Genomic DNA, 27,084 nt, shown 5'->3' with positions numbered 1-27,084 from the left:
TAAAACTACCGAACGATGCTCTTACAAAAATTATTCATTGTATATTTCATGTATAAATATAAAAATGTTAAACGATTATCTATTTAATACTTTTATATCTTTAAAACGTTTTTTTCATGAAATTAAGACTACTTATAATGTATTAGTTTTTATAAATGATTCGTGAACATTTAAAATGTTCCTTATCTGAAATATATCCTTATCTATACAATTTATAATTGATTATAATTTATAAATAGTATTTACTATCAGATATCAATTGCATTATATTCTTCCGGTTGTGTTGAGGAATCGTCTGTCAGTTGAGATTTTGGCTCTTCAGGAATCCTTCAACGTTTTTGAGGTAATCGTCGTATGCAAAAAAATTATTTCCTCTTATCCAATGCACACGACGATTAACAGCTACTCCTATGTAAATTAAAAATAATGTTATCATTGGTATAAAAATCTTCCAAAAAACACTATTTTATCCATATACATCGTACACTTTTTACAACTTACCATCAGAAAACAAAAGCACTTTCTTTTGTATCCTGTCTAAGTTTCTGTTATAATTATTTGTATTCATCTAAAACACATTATTAACATACACAATTAACTTGCAAGTGTGAATTTGATAATGGACCAATGATTATAGTTATGCCTAATTATTGTAAACGTTTAATAATATAAAAAAATACGTACTCCAGGACCTAGGAAAGCCAAAATTAATTTGGCTCCCTGTCAATACATATTTTTTCTGTATTAATTTTATTAAATATTTTATTCCCCAATTGGTACAGCTGTAAAAAAAAAACATTATACGGGTATTAATGATCTCATAACACGATCTGTGGACTTACATCTGACAATTCATGGTCCTTCGTTAACCTCATTAAAACTTTCGGCGCTACCCTATTTGCCAATTTGGTTAACTTTGCCATTTCTTCTTTAGTCATGTTCACTGGTGGTGACATGACGATGCCGTCTGCCCTCTGCAGCGAATGGGCATCGACAAAGAAGTCACCCACCAGGAAGACGATTCGCTCTTCGACCCCGTACACACGAGCATTGTTTCGGGCGAACGCGATTTTGACCGGGTCACTGTCCATCGCAATGACTGCACAAAAAAACGCGAACCGTTACGAGTCCAATGTTAGTATACATTACGATTTAATACACAATTAACGTGTTAAATAATATGACGATAATTGTATTTTCATATTGTCAGCAATATACCTTTGTGGCAGACCATGGCCAGTTGGATCGCGATCGCACCGGAACCGCAAAACGGGTCTATCACAGTACCCAGCGACTTACACCGGGAAGCCATCAGTTTTGCCAAAACTTCTGGAGGCCCGGAGTAAAGGGTCGCTGTAAAAATTGTAAAATGATGAAAACACAAATGGAGTCGATACTATAATTAAAGACGTCCGTCTGTCTAACATACATGGGTCTGCCATGATGCCGTCGTTGAATTTTGAAAATTGTGAAAACCGATTTTCCCACAGTTTGTAGGTGACGTTCAATTCCTGGGCATAATACGTCGTAATTAGTAAACATTGGATAGTTCATGCAGATAATTATGTATATATTAGATAATATCCTGTTGATTAGTATCGTTTTATATGTACTTGTTCGTTTGGTGTTACACCATTAGCGACCGTTTTACTGTGATCGACTGTTGCAAACGGTCAGCGGCAAATTTTTTTACTGCCCTCAAGTTTACAAGGTATTGAAATGATAACGTTTTTTTTTTCAATTCCACTCAAATATTTATGTGTACGATTGTGGGAAACAAACTTAGGTCCCGACAAATGAGAAGCGTAAATATTAATTATCTGTAACTACACTGCGCACTAAAATCGAGTCGTATCGCGTACGTGAAAATATGCAGAATCCGAAAGGGGGCAGGTTCGCATCGAACATGACCGTAAATAATTAATGGTAATGTAGTTTTGCACTCACTTTTGCGCGATTTTCATCCATTTTAGGTAGAACGTAGGGGACGATTTCGTCTTCGTCGTCATCGAACGGACTGACTTGTTCTACCATCACGCGGTCACTCGTCACCGAGTCAACCGTTTCGCAAAACGATGCGGAATGCGTCTCCTCGTTAGATTCGTTGACGTCGGACGCGACTTCCCTGGCGGACGGGTAAATTTGCGTGCACACGTCAACGAACGTTACGCAGGAGTTGCCACACCCAAAGTCGCGGTTGGCCACTGGAACGGTGACGGAGACGGGGTCCGTTTGCGAACCGCAATCCGTAAAGGCTGCGGGTCTGGGACCCGTTCGACCACCGACGTCATCGTAAACCATTGGGCCGTTTCGCGGTTTTTCCGGTCCGGCGCAGCAACCGTGATGCGCGAAACCTCGACGAGCTAAAGCGGGAAAAACACGAGCGAGATACGTTAAGAAAACGTGAACGGAGATCGAAAGTTGTCGTAGCGCAAATAGAACCACAACCGTACGTACCTTGGTCGTTTGTCAACCAGACCAGGAACCGTGGCCATCCGCAGGTGAAACAAAACGCAATCAATTGCAATCGCTCGTCGTCCATGTCTATTTCCTGAGCAGGAGCACTACGGCGATCGGAACTGAAAAAACACATAAATATTATGCATCTTAAGCACGGAGGCTCATTGATCGAACGTCGGGCGCGAACACTTTTCGACGAAGCAGAAACGTCGTTGTTATCCGTTCGCGGCGCGTTATTGTCGTACCGTACGACGTGTTACGATACTGTTGTATAGATCCGTTTACCTGATAGTCAATCCCATTTTGTTGAAATGAGTTGATGATGTTATTGATAAGTTCACATTTGAGATACCTTGACGCAAAATCAAGACAAGAAATCGTTGTGCTGTTACGAAAGGCAAAGTCGAAATGTTATCGAAATCATTTATTCAACAATTATAATTAAGTTGCAATATATTTGCCGGGTAACGTTTAAAGTAGGTTACGTAATCCATATCGTAAATGGCCAGTGCAGAACAAATACGGAACTTGATATCAAATTTATCAGTTAAATAATAATAAATAAAATGTTATTCTTTCGGACTGAGTGTACCTATAAAACTTCGCCATTTAGTTCTTCCTAAAAATGTTTTACCCTTTAAGGATACCAGGTTAAATTGTTCAGGCCCGTGTGCACCATGTGGATTTTAATTAATTTAACCTTTTCTAGAAAACGATTAAGATTAAATAAAGTAATGTATTATTATTCAGATATTTGTTTCGGTAGAAAATCATAAAACTAAAATAAAATGTATAAATGTTTGTACTACTACAAACTAGTGGTGTGAAATAAATCCGGATTCTCCGAAAATCCGAAAAATCCGGATTTCGGATTTCGGATTTTAAGCTGTAAAATCCAGATTTCGGATTTTCAAATCCAAATTTCGAATTTTCGGATTTGAAAATCCGAATATTTGGGTTTCACATTGTAGATTTCTGTATTCTAAAGCAGAAAATAAAAATTTGTCGTTATAAATTCTAATATAAAAAAATGAACATTTTCTATTTTAAATAAAAAACATTCATCGTTCGTTACAAATATAAATTATTATATTTGTAATCTAACCTAACCCTATTTAGGTATTATTTATTGTGTATTTTTGGATAAATTATTCTGCTACTTATAAATGTTGTTACTAATTTCATGTATAAACTGAGTTAAGGTTGTAATATCTACACGTTATTGCAATATTGATGATTGTTATTGTTATATTTTTGCTTTAAAAGTTTTCCTATAAATATATTAATTTTTTACAAAAAAAAAAAATCTGTATTTATCAAGGCTTTAATATAAGGAATCCATAAAAAAATATTAATTTAATGTTTCAAAATCCGAAATTCGGATTTCGGTTAAAATCCGAATTTGAATTCCGAAATCCGAATTTTTATCCGAATCCGGATTACGGATTTCGAATTTCATGAATCCGGATTTTCGAACTTCGGTAAATCCGGATTTTTCCCAACACTACTACTAACGTCGATGGTTTTAAAAATGCGAGCTATCCATTTACAAGGTTCGTTTTTCTTTTCGTGGAATATTTGCGTCACTCAATGAGTGTCAATCAGGGATGAACGCATGCAAAATTTCGGGTGAGGTTTAAAAAAATATCATAACCTTACTATTGTTGTTTATCATTTATAAATTACCAATCTTTAATTATAAGTACACTAGGGTTGCCATTCGTCCCGATTTCACCGGTACACTACCGATTTTTACTACAGAGTACCAATGTTTTTCATTTCCCGGCCGGGACGTGGATAAGTACCGGTTTCTTAAAATAAGTCCCGAATTGTTCACGTGTGAATAACAAACAATAAATAATTGTCGGAAATTTCCGAAATAGCTGAGGACCGATAATTTTACCGATAAAGTTTCATAGCGACATAGCGTATACAATTTATAGAAATAACGATTAATCATATATTATAGTCATATATTAGTCTTCATTCTTCAGTCATACGTATTTAGTATTAAATTACTTTGCTGTGTTCTGTGTTGTAGTTACTAATTTTTATTTTTATGCTATTCTACGTATTATTATTTTAAACATCATGGCTCCAAAACGATTATGCAGCTTCACTGAAAAACTCCAAAATGAATTTCCATTCATTAAAAAGGTAAAAACCGACAATAATTTTGATGTGCAATGTACTGTATGTTTGAGTACATTTTCAATTAGCCATGGAGGGAAAACTGATATAACATATCATATGAAATCCAATAAACATAAAATAGCTCAAAAGGCTGCATTGACATCTGGGAAAAGTAAATAATTTTTTTACATCATTAAAAGCTAATGACAAATCATTGAAATTAGCGGCCAAAGAAATAACCTTAGCTTTTCATACTGTTATGCATAATCATAGCTTTAACTCAATGACTTGTACAGCAGATCTTATTCGTCTTTTATTTGATGAAAAAAAATTTACTTGTGCTAAAACAAAAACCCGTGACCTAATAGTAAATATTTTAGCTCCTTTCGCAATGGAGAATACTATTGAAGGTTTAAAAAAAGCTAATTATATTTCTGTGCTTGTTGATGCCTCAAATCATAATTCCGTAAAATTAGTTCCTGTAATTGTTAGATACTTTAATCCAGAGAATGGGATTAAAAATGATATTTTGGACTTTTCGAGCTTACCCGGAGAAACTGCCGAGTTAATTCACAATAAAATTGTGTTTTGAAAAAATTTGAACTCGAAGAAAAAATAATAAGCTTCTCTGGAGATAACGCTAACACAAACTTTGCCGGTATTGATAGAAAAGGCAAAAATAATGTATTTTTAAAATTAAAAAATATATTAAAGCATAATATTTTGGGATTAGGTTGCTGCGCACACGTAATACATAACAGTATTCAGTATGCTACAAATAGTCTTCCTATTGATATTGAAATAATAGCTTGTAAAATATTTGAATATTTCCATATTTATACCGTACGTGTTGAAACATTAAAAGAATTCTGTTCGTTTGTTGATGTTCAGTATAAAGAAATATTATCACACTCCAAAACAAGATGGTTATCTTTATATCCGGCAATTGAAAGAATAATAGAAATGTTTAGTGCTCTCAAATCGTATTTTTTATCTCAAAATAACTGTCCAAACATTTTGAAAACATTTTTTAAAAATTAAACTTCTATTTTGTGGCTTAACTTCTTACAAAGTCAAATGAAAACTATAAATATATACATTAAAATAATTGAAAATCAAAAGCTTTGCGCGGTGGAACTTATACTAATTATGGAAAAATTAACTACAAAATTAAAAAATAAAAAAGATGACTTTTTTTTACCAAGTGATATCGAAGCATTACTTGTTCATCTAGAAGAAAGTGGTGAAATAATTAAATCAGAATTTAAAGAAACGTGTACTAAATTTTATGACTTATGCATACATTATATTACAGATTGGACTGCTTCAAACCAACATATACAAGAATTAAATTCATTAACATGGGTTTGTTTGTCAAACAAAGATGAAATAAATTGGTCCAACATAAAGCCATCTATTTCTTTTCTAAAATTAAATTTTAATATTACTTTAAACGAGGAAAAACTGTATGAACAATTTAAAATCTTTGAACAATTTCAAACCGATGAATGGCAATGCAAAACATCTGAAGAAAAATGGCTGTCAATTTTTAAATCATTTAAAGAGAATAATATTGATTATTCTATGTTATTAAAAATTGTAGAATTTGCATTTGCATTGCCTGGATCTAACGCTGCAGTGGAGAGAATATTTTCATTGATGAACAGTTGTTGGACAAAGTCACGAGGTAATTTATGCATCAATACAGTAGAAGCTACTTTAGTCATTAAGACTAATTTGGAAAATAAACCATGCCAACAATTTTATGAAGACATTTTGAAAAATAAAGATTTGCTCATTCGAGTTCATAAAACTACAAAATATTCAACAACAAATCAAAAATCAGAAACGGAAGCTTCTGGATCTCAAACATGAAAAAAATCGAAAAATGAAGTTAGATGAAATCGATGATGAATAATGATGCATATTTAAACAATACACATATTAGTAAATAAGTAAGACCACTCTGTTTTAAATTAAAAATTGTGTACTTAATTAATTTTTTTAGATAATTTAAAATTATATTTATGAATAAGATAATAATAATACTATTATTACATTTTGTGCTATTTCTAATTTTTAACTTTTTTATTTATTATAAATTATAATATAATAAAAATATTAAATAACGTTGGACTAAAAAAAGTATTATTAAAAATTCCAAAGAATGTGTTGTTGGGGGAGGAGGGTATTATAGTGTCCCGAATTGTATTTTCGTATAAATGGCAACCCTAAAGTACACTTAGTACCAATAGTGATTGGTAATAACAATATTTTGTGAGGAAGTTCTCTTCGCAGCAAATAGCTCGATGGTGAATAGTCCGGTGGCGAAACGGTCGCGACGAATAGGTCTACGGCGAAATGTCCGGATTCGATTGTTTTATTCATTTTATTTTTTATTTTTTTGTTCCTATCTGATTATATGATTGTGTGTATGTGAGAAAACTAATAAATGAACGAATATGTATGTGTATCATATGTCACTTAATTTTCAATAATTTTTACTCTTGACAGAAATGGTTCGCGTTTCAAGTAAAACTCTAAAAACAGTTTCACAAAATTATTTATTTAACATATGCGTGTTATCTTGATTCGAGATGTTTGTTGGTGGCTATACGCATGATTTGATAGGCGCATGGGCGTCACTAAAGTCCACATACTGGGGAAGCAAAGTTTATTTTTAGAAAGTTAAAAAATAAAGTTTTAAAGGTTTAACATGATAACTGGCTAACTCTTCTTCATAAATCTTGGTATAACGCATAGCGCATACACTGCCATATTGTCTGTATTGAACTTATCACAAAATATATTTTGGATACAATCACAATAATAGATGTTCTATGTTCGTACACACTTAAATAATAAACTTCGTATATATTTTTAAAATCTATAACTTTTTTTGGGGTAGCGAAAAGATATTAAAATCTTTATAACCTAACCTAACCCTGGCTACCCCACAAAAATTTCTAGGATAGCAAAGATACCTCTCGATACCCATAGTGACGCTTATGAATCGGCGTATACGACATTTTTAATAATCTAAAATTTTAAAACATATAATATATTATATTTTTAATATAATAATATAATATGGTTTTTTATAGATAGTAATTTATTCATTTTGATTATTATTTTTGCTGAAATTTCATTTTTTGTGGCTCTATCTTATAATTGTTGGCCTCCTTTTGGTCTTACCTAAACCACCTATATTTAATTTAATAATTAAATATTTAAATTTCAGTTTAAAATGACAGATAAATGGAATTTGGAAACGACGATTTTTTGTGCATAATAGGACACACAAAAATTCAAATTGGTCAGGTATTATCCTCATGATACTTCTATATTCAAGTTATTCTTCAATAGCAAGTTCTCTTGAAATCCCAATTGAATTACCTACTAAGGATATCCCGTATCAATTTTTCACATAACTACTCCAAAAATGTTTAAATTAAAAATAACAATAAAATAATTAATTTAATAATGTATATGTATTTTGTAATAAGACACAAAAAATAAATGAACTATTCTACTTGAATATAAAAATTGTAATATAAAAATATAGTGGAACCCTTGATCTTATTTCAGAGCTACATAGGTAGTTTCTTAAAATCAGGTTCAAATTAAGCAAGTTATATCTAATTACATTTTTTAAATGATTTAATGAAAAAAAGAAATATTTTATTTGAGCTTATTATTATTTGATTTGATTATAGTTGTCTCATAACAGAATATGTGTTTTCTCTGGAACTCGATTATTTATTATTTAAATGTTCTGGACTTAAATAGAAATTACTGGTCGAATCCTGCTTTGAAATATAAAAAAAATAGCTAAAAATAGAAGTATGCAAAAATATGCACTAAAAAGTAAAATAATTTAAATTGTTGTCTTGAAATAAATGTTGAGCTGATTTAGCATATCAAACGGTCAATCAGAATAAATATGCAAATGCACATAAATTTAGGCTCTAACTTCAGCCAAGGATTGGGTATCTTTGTTTCATAGGTCTGTCACACGGCGAGTGTCAAAACTAGATATCGCTAAGTATTTGAAAGATTTTTTAAATTCTCCAATCATTTTATTTGTTTCTATATACAGTAGAACCTTGATTATCCAAATTAATTGGGACCACGCAGAGTTCGGTTAATAGAAATTAAAAATAAATATTATTACACATTAAATATTATATTATTACTTATTACGAATATTATTAAATATAATAGATTTAATATAATGTATTTATTTTTTGACAGTTTGATCATTTTTTGTTAGACAAATTGCTGCTACGCGCTTTTGCGCAATTAAATTTAAAAAAAATGTTAATACAAGGACAATATTCATCCTATATCTCTCACTATTTAAGACCAGTCTCAAATGCAACAAATGCCTCTGTAGGTGATTGTCTCAACCGCTGTCATCACTTTCTTCGTTTTCACTTTGATTTTTCTAAGAAGAAACGGTTAACAATTTCAAACAATAAATTACGCTTTGACGTTCGGACAAATGAATTGAAACAAAATAACATTCAGATAATATAGGGTTCATATAACGGAGATTCGAATAATTGAGGTTCTACTGTTATTATTTATTTCTATAATATAATTTTATTATAAAATATTATTCTATAAGTATAATAATAACAAAACAAAGAACAGTATGTACAGAGTATATGGTGGTACAATGCAAATGTATAATTAAAACAACTCTAAAAAATATGAATTAATTTTTTGAATAAAAGAATAATCAAATTATTTATACTCAGTTTACCTAATATATTTTTTTTAGAACTATTTACAAATTAAAAAATGAATAATAAACTTTCTCTTAGCTGTATTCTTATCTAAAACATATTGGTATTATTAGCATTATTAGTCGGATCTTCAAATACTGGTGGTTGTGGTCTGAACTGTTCAGCTGACATGTGCATGAAAAATAAACCAAACCCTTCTATCATAGCTAAAAGTAATCCACCAAAAACCGCACTGGCTGTCATAGCTGGTATTCCATTACGTGCTGCTAATATACCACCAGTCAAAGCGCCACTGGCGATAGAATTCCAAGGATCTTCTTTTTTTCTAATTGCTACTAAGGAACAATCAATGGTTGAAAATAGACCTCCCCACACAGCAAAACTGCCACCAATGTTGGGTGCTTTGGTAGCAATGGAATGAAAAGCTCCCTAGAAAATACAATTCATTTAAATTAATTCAGTAATTTATTATACATTAAACAAAATTCATCTACCAATTGACTTTTTTGAAAATTATTTATTATAAATAGTTTGATTAGTTTTTCGCAGACACTATTAAAAATAAAATTATACAAAAATAATTTTTACACATGATGACAAATATTGAATTGAAATCTTTGTTCATATATACATACATCATATTAATTAATGGAAAAAATTAAGAACATAGTTCTTAAGCATATTTAATATGGAAATACTCAAGTGCAATAAGCAGTGGCGGCTCGTGGGGTTCATTGAAGGTAGGGCACAACAATTTTTTTCCTTTATCACAATCTCAACTCTGAATATACCAACAATTCCTGTTGATTTTTTAAACATAATAAAATTGTTGGTGTATATTTAAAAACCTTTTAATTTACGCTTATGATTTATGTTGTACAAAAAATATAATATATCAGTATGTGCATATTGTACGTAGAAGCATCCATATTTGATACAATTTTAAATTCTGGACGGAGAGATGGAATCTATTGGTTTTACAATGATGCGTTTTTTTTTTTCGTGTCATCACGTTTTAGGGCAGTAAAAATGCTTCAATTTTCTTAAACAGCAACTTTTCTGAAAGGAAAGTGAATGTAGATGGTACTTGGACAAGTCAAAAATAAAACGTTTTCAATACTTTTGAAAAGCATCGAAAAAAACCATAAAAAAATTACGAAAAAAACGGGAATTTTTACGCAAAACCACGTTTTGGCGTTTAAAATGCTCTAACTTAAAACCAAAAAACGCAAACACTTGAAATTTTCACCAAATATTTAAATTAGCGTTTTATATACACGGTTACGCTTTCGAAGTATTTTGAAATTTTTTGACTTTTATACAGTTTAAATTTTCAATTTTTCTAAGTTTTTTTTTTTGGAAATATCTATAAAAAACATTTTGCTATCCAAAAACTCTTGAAAATTTAATATAAGGTTCATTATATGTTATACTTACTACAACTAAAAAAAATTGGAAATCGTTTAACACAAATTTTTTTTATAAGCCCATAAAGGTTCAAATTTGTATAAAATGTGTCAAAATCATGATAATTTGCAAGTTATTTTGTAGATAAAAATTCATAAAATTTATTCTGTTTATACTTAAGGTTCAAAATTTTAACACTAGATTATCCATAAGTTATTCATCTAAAAGGTAACTTTAAAAAAATTTCTACAGGACTTTAAGGAAAATTTTTTATGACCGTTTAAAGTTAAAATTTTTACGAAATTGCATAAAATAACGATTTATCTTCAAACGATTTTAAATATTTGTTATTACTCAAAAAGTGAAAGTCGTAGAAACTCGAAACTTTTACTTGTTATTAAATTTGGTATTTTCTTTAAGCGTATTTTTTTCAAAATATACTGATTTTTAAGCAACTTATAGGCATTTGAAATATTCAATTTTTCCTAATAAAATAATAAGTTGTTTTGACACATTTTTTGTTAATTGAATATAGTTATATAGGATATTTATAAAGAAATTATATACAAATAGAACATTTTTGGAAGACTGTTTTCTATATATAAGATTATTATAATATAATAATGATATATATATATATTTTTTTCTATATATATCTAGCAAATCATCTCCGTTCAGAATCGTTATTTGTATATAATGATAGGTACCTATCATTGCAATCAAATTTAACAAATCCATTGTAATGACCTATACTATAAACGAGGTGCACTCCACCCCCTACTATACAGCAGAGCGAGGCCTATCCAGTTATTTTTTTTTTTTTCAATAATATTTTCAAATAATATACCAATTACCAACTATATTATGATGGTAAGAAGAAATACCAATAGCTATTCAATTTTAAATTCTTCTTCTTTCTTTCAATTTTATAGGTGGGGCATATGCCCGTGAGCCACATAGCACGAGCCACCACTGGCTATAAGTATAATATATTTATGTAAAACTTTCCAAGAACCTGTTATCATATTAGAGCTATATAATATATTATTGCAAAAATATATAATTAAATATTTATTTAAAAAAATATATATATTTATATTTCTTCATAATTAATTTGTATAAAAAGGGTGTTTTAATTATTCTCACTCTATAAAATAACTGTAAAGTATACATTAAACTTACATTAAAACGTCTGTTAAATCCAGTGGGAGCATTACGAAAACCTTTAATACCTTGAAAAATACCTCCACCAATAAGGCCCATAGCAAAAGCACCACCAAGATCTTCTAATATTCTAGTTGGACATGGTTCTCTTCCAAATTCTTCCATTTTTTTTTTTAATCTTTTTTAATAACCTGAAACATACACAATATTAACGTAATTTAAATATTATTATGCTTTGTTTACTTGGAATGTTGAATTTTAACAAACTAAATATAGCACTAAATTTAATAAATTAAAAAATATTTTCTTAATTATATAAGAATATAAAATTCACCAACTGAATATTATTGTTTCAAATAAATAGTTATTACTATAGTACAGATTTTGAAGAAATTTGTTTTTTTCTATTACTCTAAAATAAAGCAGTCATTTATACTTCTTAGAATCAAATGCACATTTTATTTTGCTTTTTTTGCTTTTAAGTTACATTTTTTCAAATATTTATGATTTTTGGGAAATTTTGAATACATTTTTTGGCTTTCAAGTTAAATATTTTCAAAATGTGTTCTAAATAAACATATTTTTTGAAATAACATATTTTTATATTACATAATGAGTTCCAAATCTTGTTCAATCGTTTTTTGACAACCTTTCCCCATGTGTTCAGTTTGTTACATACTGTATGGCACATAGTAAATTAGTTTCTCTTGAAACAACAATAACACAAAAATATGCTCTAGCTCTGGAAATTATGTACTCAGAACTACAGTTTAGTTTTCGTTGTAACACCATATAGTCATTTACAAAATGTCGAAAATTATTTTATTTTTTTTTAACATATTTTTAATGCTTTATTAAAGCTTATCGTAAGATTTATACAGCTTTATTGCTTTTTTTTTAAGTGTTTTTTCTTAAGTTTTTTATTGCTTTAAAATTTGTACTTTAGTTATCACTAGAATTGTGAAATTTAATTCATGATTTTTTGAATACTTCTTCATTTTTTTTTTTTTTTTTTCATAAGAAGATTGAATTTATAATTGTCAGATAACTATAAAACTACATTAGAGCCAGTTTTTTTTTATTTATTTTGAAGACTAGACTATCTATACACATTAATTAGTAGAATAAGTCAATAGGATGGATAGTATCCATTGGATACGTATAAAGTATTTTGATTCATAACATGAACATCATAATTGAGGAATTTAATCAGTGTAGCAATCAGGATTGGTTTTCGGGGAAGGTTGTGAATTTGGAAAAAATAAGCATTTTCTGCAGGTGTTTGGTGAGGATAAGGAAGTAAGATTAAGTTAGGTTTAAGAGTAAAATATTTAAATTACAAATTAAACTGTTTAATTTCTATTTAATATTGTGATACCGCATAAAAAAAGTATTATACAATCGATTATCGAGAAATCGTAGTAGCAAGATTATTGATGTTTTTAAGTTGAATGGAACGTTCCATATTGTCATGTTATTATTATCAATTATAATATGAATAATATTCGTGTTTCATATCAATCAACCGTTTCATGTATTTAAGATAAACAATTTTTTTTTTCTACATAGAATTTGTAAAAACCTTAGAAAAATTTCAAGGAGGAACAACCCCTCAAACCCCATCACTAGTTGCGTCACTGAATTTAATCATTGGTAATACCTCACATAGTTCTAAGGTTCAGTGGTATAGGATTAAGAGTACTAATATGTTTATCTTTTATTTTATTTATTTATTTTTTTGTCAAAATAAGTCACAATACCAATTTAGTTTTAGTCTTCGAGGTGGTTTGCTAGGTATATGATTAGTGGACATGATTTTAATCAAGGGGTTTGTATTTGATCTATCTTTATAATCTCATTTTAATGTAACAAGTGTTTATTTATTTTTAGTTAACATTTTATTTTTAAGTTTATTTTATTAATACATTAAAATATAATTTTTTAGGTCTTGAATACATAATTTAGTTAGCTTTTTTTTAATTCATTATAGCTATGTAATGAGCATGTAATATATAGCATTACAGCATAATTGGAGTAGCACACTTCGGTGATGTTGCTTTTAAGAACAATTTATATCATATCAGTAATAAATGTTAGAGCATTAAGCTGAATAAATTTAACAGTTTTACTTAATTTTAAACAATTAATACTATGAGTCTCACTTTCACACATAAAACATGCATGTATTCAGTTATAAATTAAAATTGGAGGTATATAGTGGTTTAAATCTACTATTGAACTGTACAATTAATAATACTTTTTTTTATGATCAAGAATAGATTTTTTGAAATATTTGGTAACTTCCATTATACCATACTCTATGTTCATATATCCAGACATTCACAAACAAATATTGTAATTTGGATCCTTGCCAGTGCACATTTCAACATACGAAGTATGTGGCACAAGTACCCCTAGGGGTCAGCCCCTAATGGTCATTAGGACCATCTAGGAACCTACAATGGCTAAGAATATTAATTCCGGCAATCAATACTATTACAGCTAAAAACCAAAAAGAATGTATAATAATAACATTCATATTTTTTAATATTTCAAATAAAATACAAATTTTTAAGTGTATAGAGGTGAAGGGAAACAGCCCTCGCTGATTTGATTGAAATACTTTTAAAGGATGATACCTTCTGAAAAATATAATTGATAATAGTACTTTTTTTAGAGCTCAGCGCCACTGGTACCCCAATGATAATTAAATGCTACCCAGTGGTAGGTGATCGGATGGTTTATTGATATTTATTGAATTATTAATTTCCATAACACACTACTTGAAAATTGTTCAATGTATTATTTTGTGATTTAAATTAAAAATAGTTTAGACTTAGTTTAATAAAATTTTGTTAAATACACATACTGATAGACATATACTCTATTCTAATAATTTTTTTTAAGATTTTATTATTGAAAAATCAGTAATGTTGATATTTGTCTCAGTGAAGTTCAATAAACAAACCTAAATACAACTTGCTGAGACAGGAATTGATTTAACACCTATGTTCCTCTAGTAAACAATTTGATTGAAGTGCTACCCAGTGAAAATTACTTAAAATATACTTTAATCCTTACCTAACCAATCTTCAATTACTCTTATATAGTTGGTCTGCTTTCTTTTCTAATAAGGAATTAAAAATATGTTAAACAAATAAAAACACTTGATGAGTTATTATATCTAATCTTCTCATTAAATAAAGGGTTCAATGGCTTAAAATTAAACGGATGAATGCAGGAAATGTATAGTATTGATTGACTTCCATAATAAACATCATAGAACCTGCACATTGTCCAACAGGTAATAATGTGATACAAAAGTATTCAAAATTTACTTTGATTAAATGTGAAAAACCAATATCTATTGGTATACATTTATCCTCTGCAAGCTCAATTGTTTTATTTTGTTTTAAATTTGTTATTGTAAGTGCAGATGCGTAAAACATAATATTGATTAAAATATTACTGAAATTACTTTTAAAATTTTTTTTCACAAATACCACGTATATGGTTTTGATGAAAATATAAATGTAAAGCAGCTCAATAGATGAAATTTAAGAAAATCAATTTTTCTTTTAACTCCCATAAAAAATACATATTTTCTTGCCATTATAAATTGTTTAAGATAGTTGAAAAATAAACATATTTATTAATTTATTAGCTTTAAAAAATATATATAATTATAATATTTTTCTCCTGTCAATTCGTTAATGTCCTATACCAATTCAGTAAATTTAGATTTGTTTTTCTGTAACATAATTAAGTTAAAATTTAATGTGTAATTATTATATATATAACCTATATTACAACTAGGCTTTTTTTTTTGTTAAATTTAATTTGTTGCTTTAGTTATAAATTATGTAAGCCTAAGTATTGCATTTTATTATGTAATTGGACTTATATTCATAAATCAATACAGTTTACAAAAATTCAATAAGAATGTAAACAAGACACTAAATTGCATTATTATTGGTAGAGTTGCAAGGCCGTAACTGAAAAATAATTTCGGGGGAAGGGGTCTAAAATTATTGTTTAATACAATTTATAGTTAATAAACTATATTCACCGCTAAAATGTTTCTACTCTTGAAAACCCTGGACCCCCCCAATTACGGCCTTGCAGAATTATATTAATAAATGTTTTGTATGAAATAGGTTATAGTAAATAGGTATATTTCAGAAATAGATCCACAATTACAAAATAATTTTAATAGCAAATATTTAAATATTATTTTATTTCCATCTTTATAAATATTTAAATTTTATAAAATGTAAATAAATACAATGTAAAATCAACTAGAATATACAACAATAACAAAATTATAAGCATTTTAAAAGCTGAAGTAGGTACCAACAACTATAATATAAAACAATTTTCATTTTCAACATTTAAATACATGAATCAATATAACAAATCCTTAAAACCATAAATTAATTTATAATAGTATTAATTAATTAAAATATTAAGATTTTAGTTTTTGTATTTATCACAGATTTTAACACCGTATAATAATAAATCACTGAAAGGCAATCTCATCGAAAATGTAAGAGGAGACAATAATGTATAATACTTATAGTAAAAATAAAATTTAATTAATTCTACTTACGTTTGTGAAAATTATTTGTAGAATGACATATACAATTATAAAATTTACAATATTTTCATTGAAAACGCAGAGGTGAGAATTTTTATCACTCGAGTGTTCATGAATTTATCAATATTTACAATTTTTTGGTTATGTTAGAAATTAATAAAATGAGGATTCCGGTTCGGTTTCAAAGAGTTTGTAAAAAATACTAAATATCCCGGTCACAATATAGATAACTTTTTAGTTTTACCATTGATTATAGAATATTCTATAATCTATTCTATAATCAATGGTTTTACCTACACCGTGCCCAGCAACGTGAAAAAAAAATATTATTAACTATTAAGAAAATAACATTTATTTAAATAATTTATGTGATGATTACATAATGGTATATGATTATCATATTATGGAAAAATTTCAGAAGTTTATATGCTTCGAGGTCAAAGTAACTAATCTACAATATTGGATATACACCAGATATGTGGTTTTATATTTTGGCTATAGTCAAGGGCAGGTTGGCCTACCGGGAATTCGGATTCTAAAAACTATCTTTCATGTTGGATGAACATTATTTTTTGAAACTATTATTAATACCATCAAACTATATTCCCAAAAAATTGATACAGCATAAATGGTCATAATTTCATAATAATATTAAATTAAATAATTATTAAATAACAATTTTAGAAGCAAAATTACACTTATATTATTCATAAATATTCAGTATATCATAAAACATTTATAAAAAAAGTTTATTAAAAAAATAAACAAATATAGAACATTTAATAGACAAATACAAATACAAATATAATAATATAAAATAATTATCCTATAATAAACAATTAATGTAAAATATAAAGTATATTATAAAATAAATGGTCAACAAGTGGTTTTATTTTACTGAAATTTACTTTTTAATTATTTCAATTTGAATATTATGTATTAGTATATACATGAATGTACCGTCCTGTTCTGGCAGATGGAAAATTACTGTGAAACATTGATACAGTCTTCTTGTAATTTTCCTTTTTCAAAAATGTTTGAAGTTGGTTTGATAATTGGTCAAACATAACTATATGTGTTGGCCATTTTGTATTTATTTTTGATGCATATGTCTCTTCCAGCCATATCTTTGGATTTTTATAAAATATATCTGCTTCATCAATATAATTTGAAGTATCATGAAGGTTTGGCTCACATGTCAAAATTCTTGTAGTTATATTTAAATGAAGATGACTGTAAAGTGGAGTTGAATGACATGGCATTAAAAATAACAAAGTTGAATTCTGTGGTATTGTAGCTAACTTTGACATAATATTAGTTGATCCAATTTGATGGAAACATCCTAAGTAAATCAATATTATGGTATTGATAACAACATTTAGACTTGCTAACTTTATAAATTGTTTACAGATTAAAGAAATATTTGGAAAAGTTACAAAGAAAATCATTGGAAGTAATGGCAATAAAAATCTTTGCTCTTTATGAGCTATCATGCTAAACACTAATAAAGTCCATAATACAGTAATTACTAATTTGAAATCTGTATCAGTTCTATTGAAATGTCTTAACCTTTTCACCAATGTATAGATAAATACAAAAAATATGGGTCCTAGTATCGGTGGTAAACCACTGACAAAATACCAATACCACGGTTCTACTGAATAATGAGCATTACATTTTTTTAAAATATTATAGTACAAAAAATTCCATTGTGTAACAACAAAAGATCCATGAAAGTAACTATCTAGTATAATAGAGAAAATGATTGCAGTTAAGCCCATAAAAATATATCTTACAAAACTAAAAACCGTATAACGTTTGTGAGCAAAAAAATCAAACATAACCAATGGAAACCACACTATAAATGCTGTGGGTCGCATAATACAAACAAATGCAACAATCCATAAGTATTTTACATCTTTATTTTTTACAGACCATGGATAATAATATAAAGCAATAGTTGTAAGATTGGTTTCCATTGTATTCACTAATGTCCGTGTTGAACAATAAGCCAAAAATGGAGATGACATATAGCATATGCATGGCCAAAATATATTTGAACACTTAGAATGTTTTTGTGTCCAGCGTACAAAACAATAATCGGAGTATGTGGAAAAAATTGTTTGAACAAAACGAGGACTCCATATTAAAAGTGTTAAAGTGTCTAACGAAAAAAATTTTAATATGTTGTATATTATTACTATCCATGATACAGATACATAACTTCTAATACCAACTACCCATTCCCAAGTACGATATCCAAAACCAAAAGTAATACCATGAGCTATTTCTAAAGACTGCCAGTATTCATCTGGAACATACCATGAACGAACAGTGTACAAATTAAATAATCGTATAGCTAATAATGATATACTGACAGTTAATAAAGTTGGACTTTTCATGTTTCAACAAATACTTACGCACATTCAAAACATTTTATTTTTATATTCAACCTGAAATTACAAGTTTTAATGTATTAGTAACTAATTATAGAATATACAAACAAATATTTCATAATAAATTATACATATATTTTAATACAAATTATTTTTGACAAACAGAAATCAATAATATTATACCTACGTAAATTGATTTCATAGTATCAATGAATCATAAAGTTTTTAATTATTTATTTTAAATGCTTCATTAACAAAATAAATAAATTATTAGGATATTATTAATAAACAATATATTTTAAGTATCTTCATATTATAAGTATGCTTTTTTCCTTTGAAATTGTTTAACCATGGATATTACTATGGTACAGAACAATTTAGTATTTAATACTTAATATGATAGTCACAATTTAATTTACTTTGTATATATCCAACAATGAATTTTTAATTTGTAACCGGTCGTACTTTACAAATACAATAATAATCCGGGATAAGCATTTATTTATTAATACATAAATTAAATATTGCCTATTTATTGTATAATAAATGTAAAAATATTATGAACCATTTATTTTATTTAAGAGTTTTCCATGAAAATACTATACAAGTAAAAAGCAAATTCAACTCACTTTATTAATGATAATTTAGGGATGATTCAATGAATTACTAAAATCATCTATACTTAAAAAGTTTGAAACTCCATTGTTTAAGATCGTGCAACTCAAGTTACTCGACGTTATGAATTTTCAATCAGGATTTGATGAAAAATATTATTTTATCTGTGTTTACCATTTTAAATTCATATCACAAATCCCACGATTTGTATCTTTCCATATACAATATATTATTATATTATAGGTATGTCTATCTTCGTGCCGCAAATCATAGATTATCTTCTTGGTACCACCGTAACCAATAACCTCAGTTCAGTATATAAATTATCAGCATTATCAATAATATTAATGTTGATGTAATATTATCACTTGGCACGTGGTTTTGGCAACAACAAATTATAGTGCAGAATAATATTTACTTTTGAAGTCCTTTTTAAGTAAATTTTTTCTTTAATATTTTCGTTTTGCAATGTACATGTCAAACTATAATTCATAACATTTAATTTAAGTGATTTATAACTTTTACGTGTTTCTAATTATTTTATTTTCATTTGATTACATGAATAGAAATGGACGACGATACGATAATTGGTTTCAGTAACACAACTATATCAAAGCCTGAAGTAAAACAAAAGAATGGGAAAAGATCAGGAGGTTTTCAAGCTATGGGATTAAGTTTTCCTGTATTGAAGGGTGTACTTAAAAGAGGATACAAAGTGCCCACTCCAATACAAAGAAAAGTACAGATAAATTAAATTATATATTTTTTTGATTTAATTAAGCATATTTCTAATTTAATATGAGTTATTATTGTTTTAGACAATTCCAATTGCTTTAGAAAACCGTGATGTTGTTGCTATGGCTCGGACTGGTAGTGGAAAAACCGCCTGTTTTTTGATTCCAATGTTTGAAAAGTTAACTCAACATTCAGTAAATGGTCACAGAGGAATTCGTGCTTTAATTTTATCACCAACTCGCGAGCTTGCTGTTCAGGTATTGTTTCATTTAATTTTTTTAATATAACATATTATTTTTGGATGATAACATTTCAAGTTTTCTTTTATGTTTATCAGATGTGTACTATAGAAAAAAATAATGGATTTAAAAATATTTTTAAACAAAAGTAATCTAAAATCAATCAATTAGAATACTAAACATTTTGTTTTTGAATTGTTTTTTAAATATCTACTTCGCCAAATAAATATATATATGAATACTATTAAAAAATTGTTTCTTAATAATGAATTTATTCTAAATAATTAATTCATCTATTGATGTACAGTAGAACGTTGATTATCTAAACTATGAAAATTATATATTGATTTCAGTTTTATTGTTAATAAGAAATATTATAAAATTATATTGTGAAATAAGAGATTATTTTAATAATTATCATGGTTCATTTAAATGTAGATGCATTATTTTAAGGTGGATTTACTCGTAACTATTTACTTTCATTATTTTTGACATATTTTTATGAAAATGATAGATGATAGTGTATTCGTATTTTTAAGTATCTCTTTCAATATATATGTAATTCAATGTACCTATAGGGAGTGAAGTTTGTAAATACATTGTATCGTAAGTTGTGAGTAAGTAGGAATAATTTCATATTATGAGTTGCAAAAGAACAGGCATTAATTATAATAATCTAGAAGTAAATATTGTTGATTGTCCCGTCTCTTAATTTATGTAGGGTACTGTACATTGCTTGTAACTAAAATACTTTTTATCATTTTTATTAAGTTTATATTTATGGACGGGTTTATATAATGGTTTCATTATTTTTCTTTATATTTTTCATAAACATGATGTATCTGTTTGAAAATAGACTATATAATGTACAGTGTACATCAGCAGTTCTCAATCTTTTTAGGACCGCGACCCAAATTTTTTTCCAAAAATCTATCGCGACCCCATAGTTTTACATTTACAGAATCAATACAAATAATTTCTAAAAACAAATTTATTCTATTTTATTTCTTATTTACTACTTTATAATAATAATAATAATAATAATAATAATTATAATAATAATTATATAATACTTAATTAATAATTAGGCTTGTTTCTTACTATCTGTATAATTAAAAAAAACTTCTCGCGGCCCCCAAAAAATTAACTCACGACCCCCTAGGGGGTCGCGACCCACAGTTTGAGAAACGCTGGTGTACATACATCCATAAAGTGCTTAGACCTTCATATATTATATTATATTGATTTAATACCATCAAAAATTTATCTTGCACATAATTATTAAATTATTAGCCATATGAAAATAAAAAAAAAATTAAATTATTTTATATTTTATTTGATTTATTTATGTACAATAAATGGGTAATGACTGATTTGTGTTAGCAATATCAGGTTTACATTTTTAAGTATTTACGGTATAATAAGAACTAAAATTAAACAAAACAAAAATGATGAAAATAAGAATATGAATACAAAATAAAATCAAACATCTAAACGTCTAATTATGTTTCAGACATTGAAGTTTGTTAAAGAGATTGGAAAATTTACTAATTTGAAATCTGCTGTGATATTAGGAGGTGATCCAATGGAAGCCCAGTTTAGTATTATGCACAGTGCTCCAGATATTATTGTAGCAACTCCTGGTCGATTTTTACATTTATGTGTAGAAATGTCTTTAAAATTACCCAACATTCAGTATGTTGTTTTTGATGAAGCAGATAGGTAAGTTACATTTAATTGTCATTTGTCTATAATATTGTATTGTATTTATGTAATTCTTAGGCTTTTTGAAATGGGTTTTGGTGAACAGTTAAATGAAATTATAGCTCGTCTTCCAGAGACTAGACAAACATTATTATTTTCAGCTACTTTACCAAAAGTTCTAGTGCAGTTTGCTCGAGCAGGACTTTCTGATCCAGTTCTTATAAGGTAAGCTTTTAATATCTCAGTTTTAATATTGATGAATACTGTAAAATCTTAAAGACTCAAAAGTTCAGATTTTGAAATTAATAAATAATTAAAGATGTAGGAATAGTTTTCAATATTATTTTTCTTTAATTTATGAAGATTTTCTATGTATAATTTGTATGTTTAATTTAGAATGGTTTTTTCTAATGTTCTTTGAATAGAAAACAAATAAGAAGATATATTATATAAATAGATATATATGAATATTTTATTATAATGTTTTTAATAAAACTATTTAATACAATTATTTTAAATTTTAGATTGGATGTAGAATCAAAAATACCAGATACCTTAGGATTAGGATTTCTTACTGTACGTCCTGAAGAACGAGATGGTGCATTATTATGTCTTTTAAAATATGTTGTCAAACCAGATTCTATGACTATAATTTTTGCTCCGACTAAACATCATGTCGATTTTATTCATTTAGTAAGTAATCTAACCTGAAATACATAGTTGAACTCCTTACGTCTCGATTTCATTGGCAAATTAACTCGCTGCCTGTCAATGTATTAAGTTGCACATGAGTGAGGGTATTTTGACCTGTCTGATTACACTGCAACTAGAAAACTTTTAAATTGTTAAAGTATTTTTTGAAGTTTAAACAATGAAGTGGAATAGTCATAATATGAATTTTGAATGTATATTTAAAACTATTATTTTTATATATTTTTTTAAATGTACACACTATCTGTTTCTTTGGATATATTTATCTAAATATTATAAGTATATAATATTTTATATAAATTAAAAATCATAAGGATTATTGTAACATCAAATTAAAAGATGAAATATTTAAAAAGTTCTATTCAAAACTTGACAACGAAGGATTGGTAGAGGGAATTGTTGAAAATAAATAAAAGCCAAACCAAAAATATAAAAGTTTATTGAAACAAAGTAGCTAAAATTGGAAAAAATAAGTCTTAAAAACACAACTAGTCATAACTACTGTAAAGATTTTGTTAGCCATGTCGATTATATTCACTAGAGTATAAAATAACTATTGAGCGGTGATTTAAATAGCTCAGCCGTCAACTATAATCACAGAAAAGTTGCGTTTTCAATTGCTTTAAGCAAATTTAGTAATAGTGAATAAATTTGTTGGTGACTAGCTTATACATTTTTTCTATGTAATTAAATCTTTAATAACTTTTCTTAAAAACAAAGATAATAATTTTTCTATCTGTTACTATAATAAAAAATAGAAACAAATTTATACTAGTAATACAATTATGTTTATTTGATTTAAAATTTTAATTTACTTGTATGATTGTGTGTATGTATGTTTATATAATATATTTGTATATTTAAGCTTTTAGATTTTCAAGAAATATCAAATACGTTCATATACTCTGATTTGGATCCAATAGCCAGAAAAGTAAATGCAAGTAAATTTCAAACAGGCAGTGTCCGCACGCTTATTACAACTGATATAGCTGCACGTGGTATTGATATTCCCCAGTTAGATGTTGTTATTAATTATACATTTCCAGCAAAATCTAAATTATTTGTACACAGAGTTGGTTAGTTTACCATTAAGTCATAGTATATCAGCGTTTCTCATCTATCATCATTAAAACTATCATTATTTCTTTAGGACGATGTGCTCGAGCCGGTAAAACAGGACAAGCATATAGTTTAGTGACACGTGATGAATTGTGTTACTTATTGGATTTACATTTGTTTTTGGGTCGTCCATTTAGTCCTGTGCTAGAAACTCTAAAAGAGGATGATGATACTGATGGCCTTTTTGGTACTGTTCCTCAGTTATTGCTGGAGGAAGAATTGGGACAATTGACCAGTTGGTATACATCGTCTATTGATGTGGTAAGTGTATTTAGTAACACAAAGATCATACTTAATATATAATTAAATATATTTTATATGTCGTGTTAGATAAATTCTTTAAAGACTTGTACTAATGGTTATAAAAACTATATCAAGTCAAGGCCTGGAGCATCAGTTGATAGCGTTCAAAGGGCAAAAAAAATTGATTTAACAGTTATTGCAGAACATCCAATGTTTCATAAAATTATTGCTTCAGACATGGGACGAATAGACTTTGTTAGTCGTATTAAGAACTTCAGACCAGATACTGTAAGTTTTTATTTGCAAAAACTTTACCTTAAATAAATGTTTAAATTTATTATTAACTATCTTCAATTATAGACTGTTTTTGAGATGGGTCAGTCTACAAATTCTATTCAATCAATTCAGATGAAATTGCTACGAGAAAGAAACATGCCTAGTGTTGTTAACTATCATAGAAAAAAACGTGAACAACTTTCTGATACAGATGGTGTAAGGTTAAAGAAAGTGAATTTACCATCAAGTGATCAAACTGAAATTAATGAAACATTTAATGACATCATAACTCAAAGACCACGAGTGACTGGTCAAAAAAAAAAACAGAAACTAAAACAAAAACAAAAACCTAAACCACCTGTTAAATCCGAACATTTTATACCATATAAACCAGCTGATGCTTATACAGAAGAGGGGTATATAATTACTTTTTTATGCTTATTTCATTTCATTTAGTATTGTAAGATTTTTAATTAATTAATTAATTTTTAGATTGGCTATTGATGAGTTGAAATCAACTGATGGAATATTAGATTTGATGGGTGACTCAGAACAGTCACTAGCCCAACAGCGTACAAATAAACGTAAATGGGATCCAGTAAGTCATAAATATGTGAGTGCACAGAGCCTTGAAAAGAAACAAGTAAAAAAAATAAAATCCGAGTCTGGGCATTGGATACCGATTACATACAAAAGTGACAGGTATGAGAAATGGCAAGAGAAGACAAAATTAAAGAATTCTGCATCTGAAGAAAATAATGAAGAGGAAGAAAAGAAAATAGCACCATGTAAGTATTGTTATAATTTTCTAGTAAATTATAAAATCAATATTATTGTTAGAATTCAGTGTATTATGTAAGTCATCAATATTTTAATAGTGATAATTCAATTTATTACAGATGTTAATAACTTATTAACAATATTAATTTAACATTTAAAAGTGACCAAAAATACTAATTACATGAGTTTAGATTATAATGAAGTTTATTTTATTTTTTCTTATGTAAGATAACTTTTTTTAACTTAGTATTTATGTTGAGTTCAAAAATAAGTAAATTAAAAAACTGTGAAAGATTAAACAAATTCATTACTTGTAAGCTTTATATACTGTTACAGTATTAATGTTAATATTTGTTCTGTTTTCATTAGTGTTCCGATTCAGATTAGACACTCGCTGGGGAAGACATAATGCTAAATTGCGGGAAAAAGAATCTGAACACCGTCTGAAATTGGACACCAAACACATACTGAAACAGAGAATAATCAAAGAGCACCGGAGGCAAAAGAATGGTAGGAAACCTGTGAAAAAGGACAAGATTCGTAAAAAGAGTGCCAAGTTTAATAAATTCTAATGTTTATCATCGTAGTAATATTATGCCTAATAAAAATCTTTAAAATTCTAATATCAAATGTCCATTGATATGTTTTTATTTTCTGTGAATTCATTATTATTTTTATTGTTTGTATAATTTAAAATAGCAAATATTTAATTTATTCAATCATAACTTGTACGTATATATGTATTTATTATTACGATAATCTTGTAATACATTTTGTTGCATTGAAAAAGTATGAAATTACTGATCAAGAAAAGTCAATATTTAAGTATGAAGTACCTACATCACCACTAATATCCAATATTTTATGTCTATTTTTTTAATCTGAAGTCCTTGTTCTTGTTATATGTATCTAGTATAAATATCTCATAATATATTGTGTACAATTTATATTTTTTCTACTAGGTTTTCATGGTTTTTATTTTGGTAAAGGACTATGGAAAAAATATTGAACTAACTTTAGCAAAAGTTCCAAATAAGTTGCCAATCTTTAGCAATAAAAATTAGATACTTAAAATGTTTATGATGGATGAGCAAGAAAAATTGATTTAAAAAATGTTATCAAACAAAGAGAGCATTTGTTTTTTTCACTTTATAGTAGGGTGTATTAGCTCCTATTCACACGAAAAAGATTTATGGCCGTAATTTATTTTCAGCAACACATCACTGGATATTGCATTAACAGTTATATCGGATCATTTGTAAAATATGTAAAAGAAATGAATTGGAACAGTTTTATAGGTAAAAGAGATCTCTTCACCTCGAGATGAACCATTTTTTACCTCGTTAAGTGGACTTAATCTAGTGAGGTAGGACCTTGACCTACTTCCAAAATTAATGTCAGATTTTCCGTAGGTTTTATCCCTAAGATCGAATAGTTCAACGAGATCAAATTTCAAAACTAGTCACGTAAACAGGTGCTCATTTTGGAAAAGGATGGCGATTAAATTTCTTCAAAATTGATGAAGTTTAAATAATGCGCAATAAAATGATAAAAACCGTTTACCTTAGTTCGTAGATACTACAATACAGTCTTGAGGGAGGGGGTGCAATGGCTGTCTGTAATCTATCAAATAGTTTACAATTAGAAATATTCAGTTTTTTTCGTATTAGATTAAAAATTTTAAAAAAATCTTGTTTTAGTTATGTAAAATTAAAATATTCATTTTTTCAAGGGAGAAAAAATGTTGGTAATTA

The 27,084-nt window shown here is 27.7% G+C and overlaps 4 protein-coding genes and 1 pseudogene across 5 annotated transcripts; 1 reads left to right on the top strand and 4 right to left on the bottom strand.

The window, feature by feature from the left end:
- Positions 1–258: 258 nt before the first annotated feature.
- Positions 259–2,566, bottom strand: LOC112691919 (trimethylguanosine synthase-like). The gene is made up of 8 exons (XM_025566367.1): positions 2,458–2,566; positions 1,948–2,363; positions 1,430–1,511; positions 1,219–1,353; positions 843–1,099; positions 685–782; positions 502–568; positions 259–408 (listed from the first exon to the last, which is right to left on the bottom strand). The coding sequence occupies exons 1-6, from the start codon at positions 2,540–2,542 to the stop codon at positions 708–710; spliced, it is 1,050 nt and encodes a 349-aa protein (XP_025422152.1). The 5' UTR covers positions 2,543–2,566; the 3' UTR covers positions 259–408; positions 502–568; positions 685–707.
- A 6,109-nt stretch (positions 2,567–8,675) lies between these two features.
- LOC112691921 (mitochondrial import inner membrane translocase subunit Tim17-B) lies at positions 8,676–16,629 on the bottom strand. The gene is made up of 3 exons (XM_025566370.1): positions 16,525–16,629; positions 11,934–12,106; positions 8,676–9,773 (listed from the first exon to the last, which is right to left on the bottom strand). Exons 2-3 carry the CDS (start codon positions 12,078–12,080, stop codon positions 9,435–9,437), a joined length of 486 nt encoding a protein of 161 aa, XP_025422155.1. The 5' UTR covers positions 12,081–12,106; positions 16,525–16,629; the 3' UTR covers positions 8,676–9,434.
- LOC112691813 lies at positions 13,869–15,882 on the bottom strand (annotated as a pseudogene).
- A 761-nt stretch (positions 16,630–17,390) lies between the features above and the next one.
- LOC112691859 (GPI mannosyltransferase 3) lies at positions 17,391–19,740 on the bottom strand. The gene is made up of 2 exons (XM_025566280.1): positions 19,538–19,740; positions 17,391–18,965 (listed from the first exon to the last, which is right to left on the bottom strand). The coding sequence occupies exon 2, from the start codon at positions 18,912–18,914 to the stop codon at positions 17,445–17,447; it is 1,470 nt and encodes a 489-aa protein (XP_025422065.1). The 5' UTR covers positions 18,915–18,965; positions 19,538–19,740; the 3' UTR covers positions 17,391–17,444.
- A 113-nt stretch (positions 19,741–19,853) lies between these two features.
- LOC112691858 (ATP-dependent RNA helicase DDX54) lies at positions 19,854–25,960 on the top strand. Of its 2 annotated transcripts, XM_025566278.1 has the most exons (12): positions 19,854–19,959; positions 20,090–20,262; positions 20,342–20,515; positions 22,011–22,219; positions 22,280–22,426; positions 22,726–22,894; positions 23,778–23,988; positions 24,063–24,292; positions 24,362–24,562; positions 24,635–24,966; positions 25,043–25,338; positions 25,700–25,902. In XM_025566278.1, exons 2-12 carry the CDS (start codon positions 20,092–20,094, stop codon positions 25,900–25,902), a joined length of 2,343 nt encoding a protein of 780 aa, XP_025422063.1. In that variant the 5' UTR covers positions 19,854–19,959; positions 20,090–20,091. The 2 variants fall into 2 exon arrangements, with proteins under 2 accessions (XP_025422063.1, XP_025422064.1); XM_025566279.1 differs by lacking the exon at positions 19,854–19,959 and having other exon boundaries at positions 20,092–20,262; positions 25,700–25,960.
- The last annotated feature ends 1,124 nt before the right edge of the window (positions 25,961–27,084 follow it).

This window comes from Sipha flava, unplaced genomic scaffold (assembly GCF_003268045.1).
Source record: "Sipha flava isolate LNK unplaced genomic scaffold, YSA_version1 67_pilon_pilon, whole genome shotgun sequence".
Lineage (NCBI taxonomy): Eukaryota > Metazoa > Arthropoda > Insecta > Hemiptera > Aphididae > Sipha > Sipha flava.
Note: the sequence above shows the minus strand (reverse complement) of the source record. Positions and strands in the feature narration are given on the sequence as shown.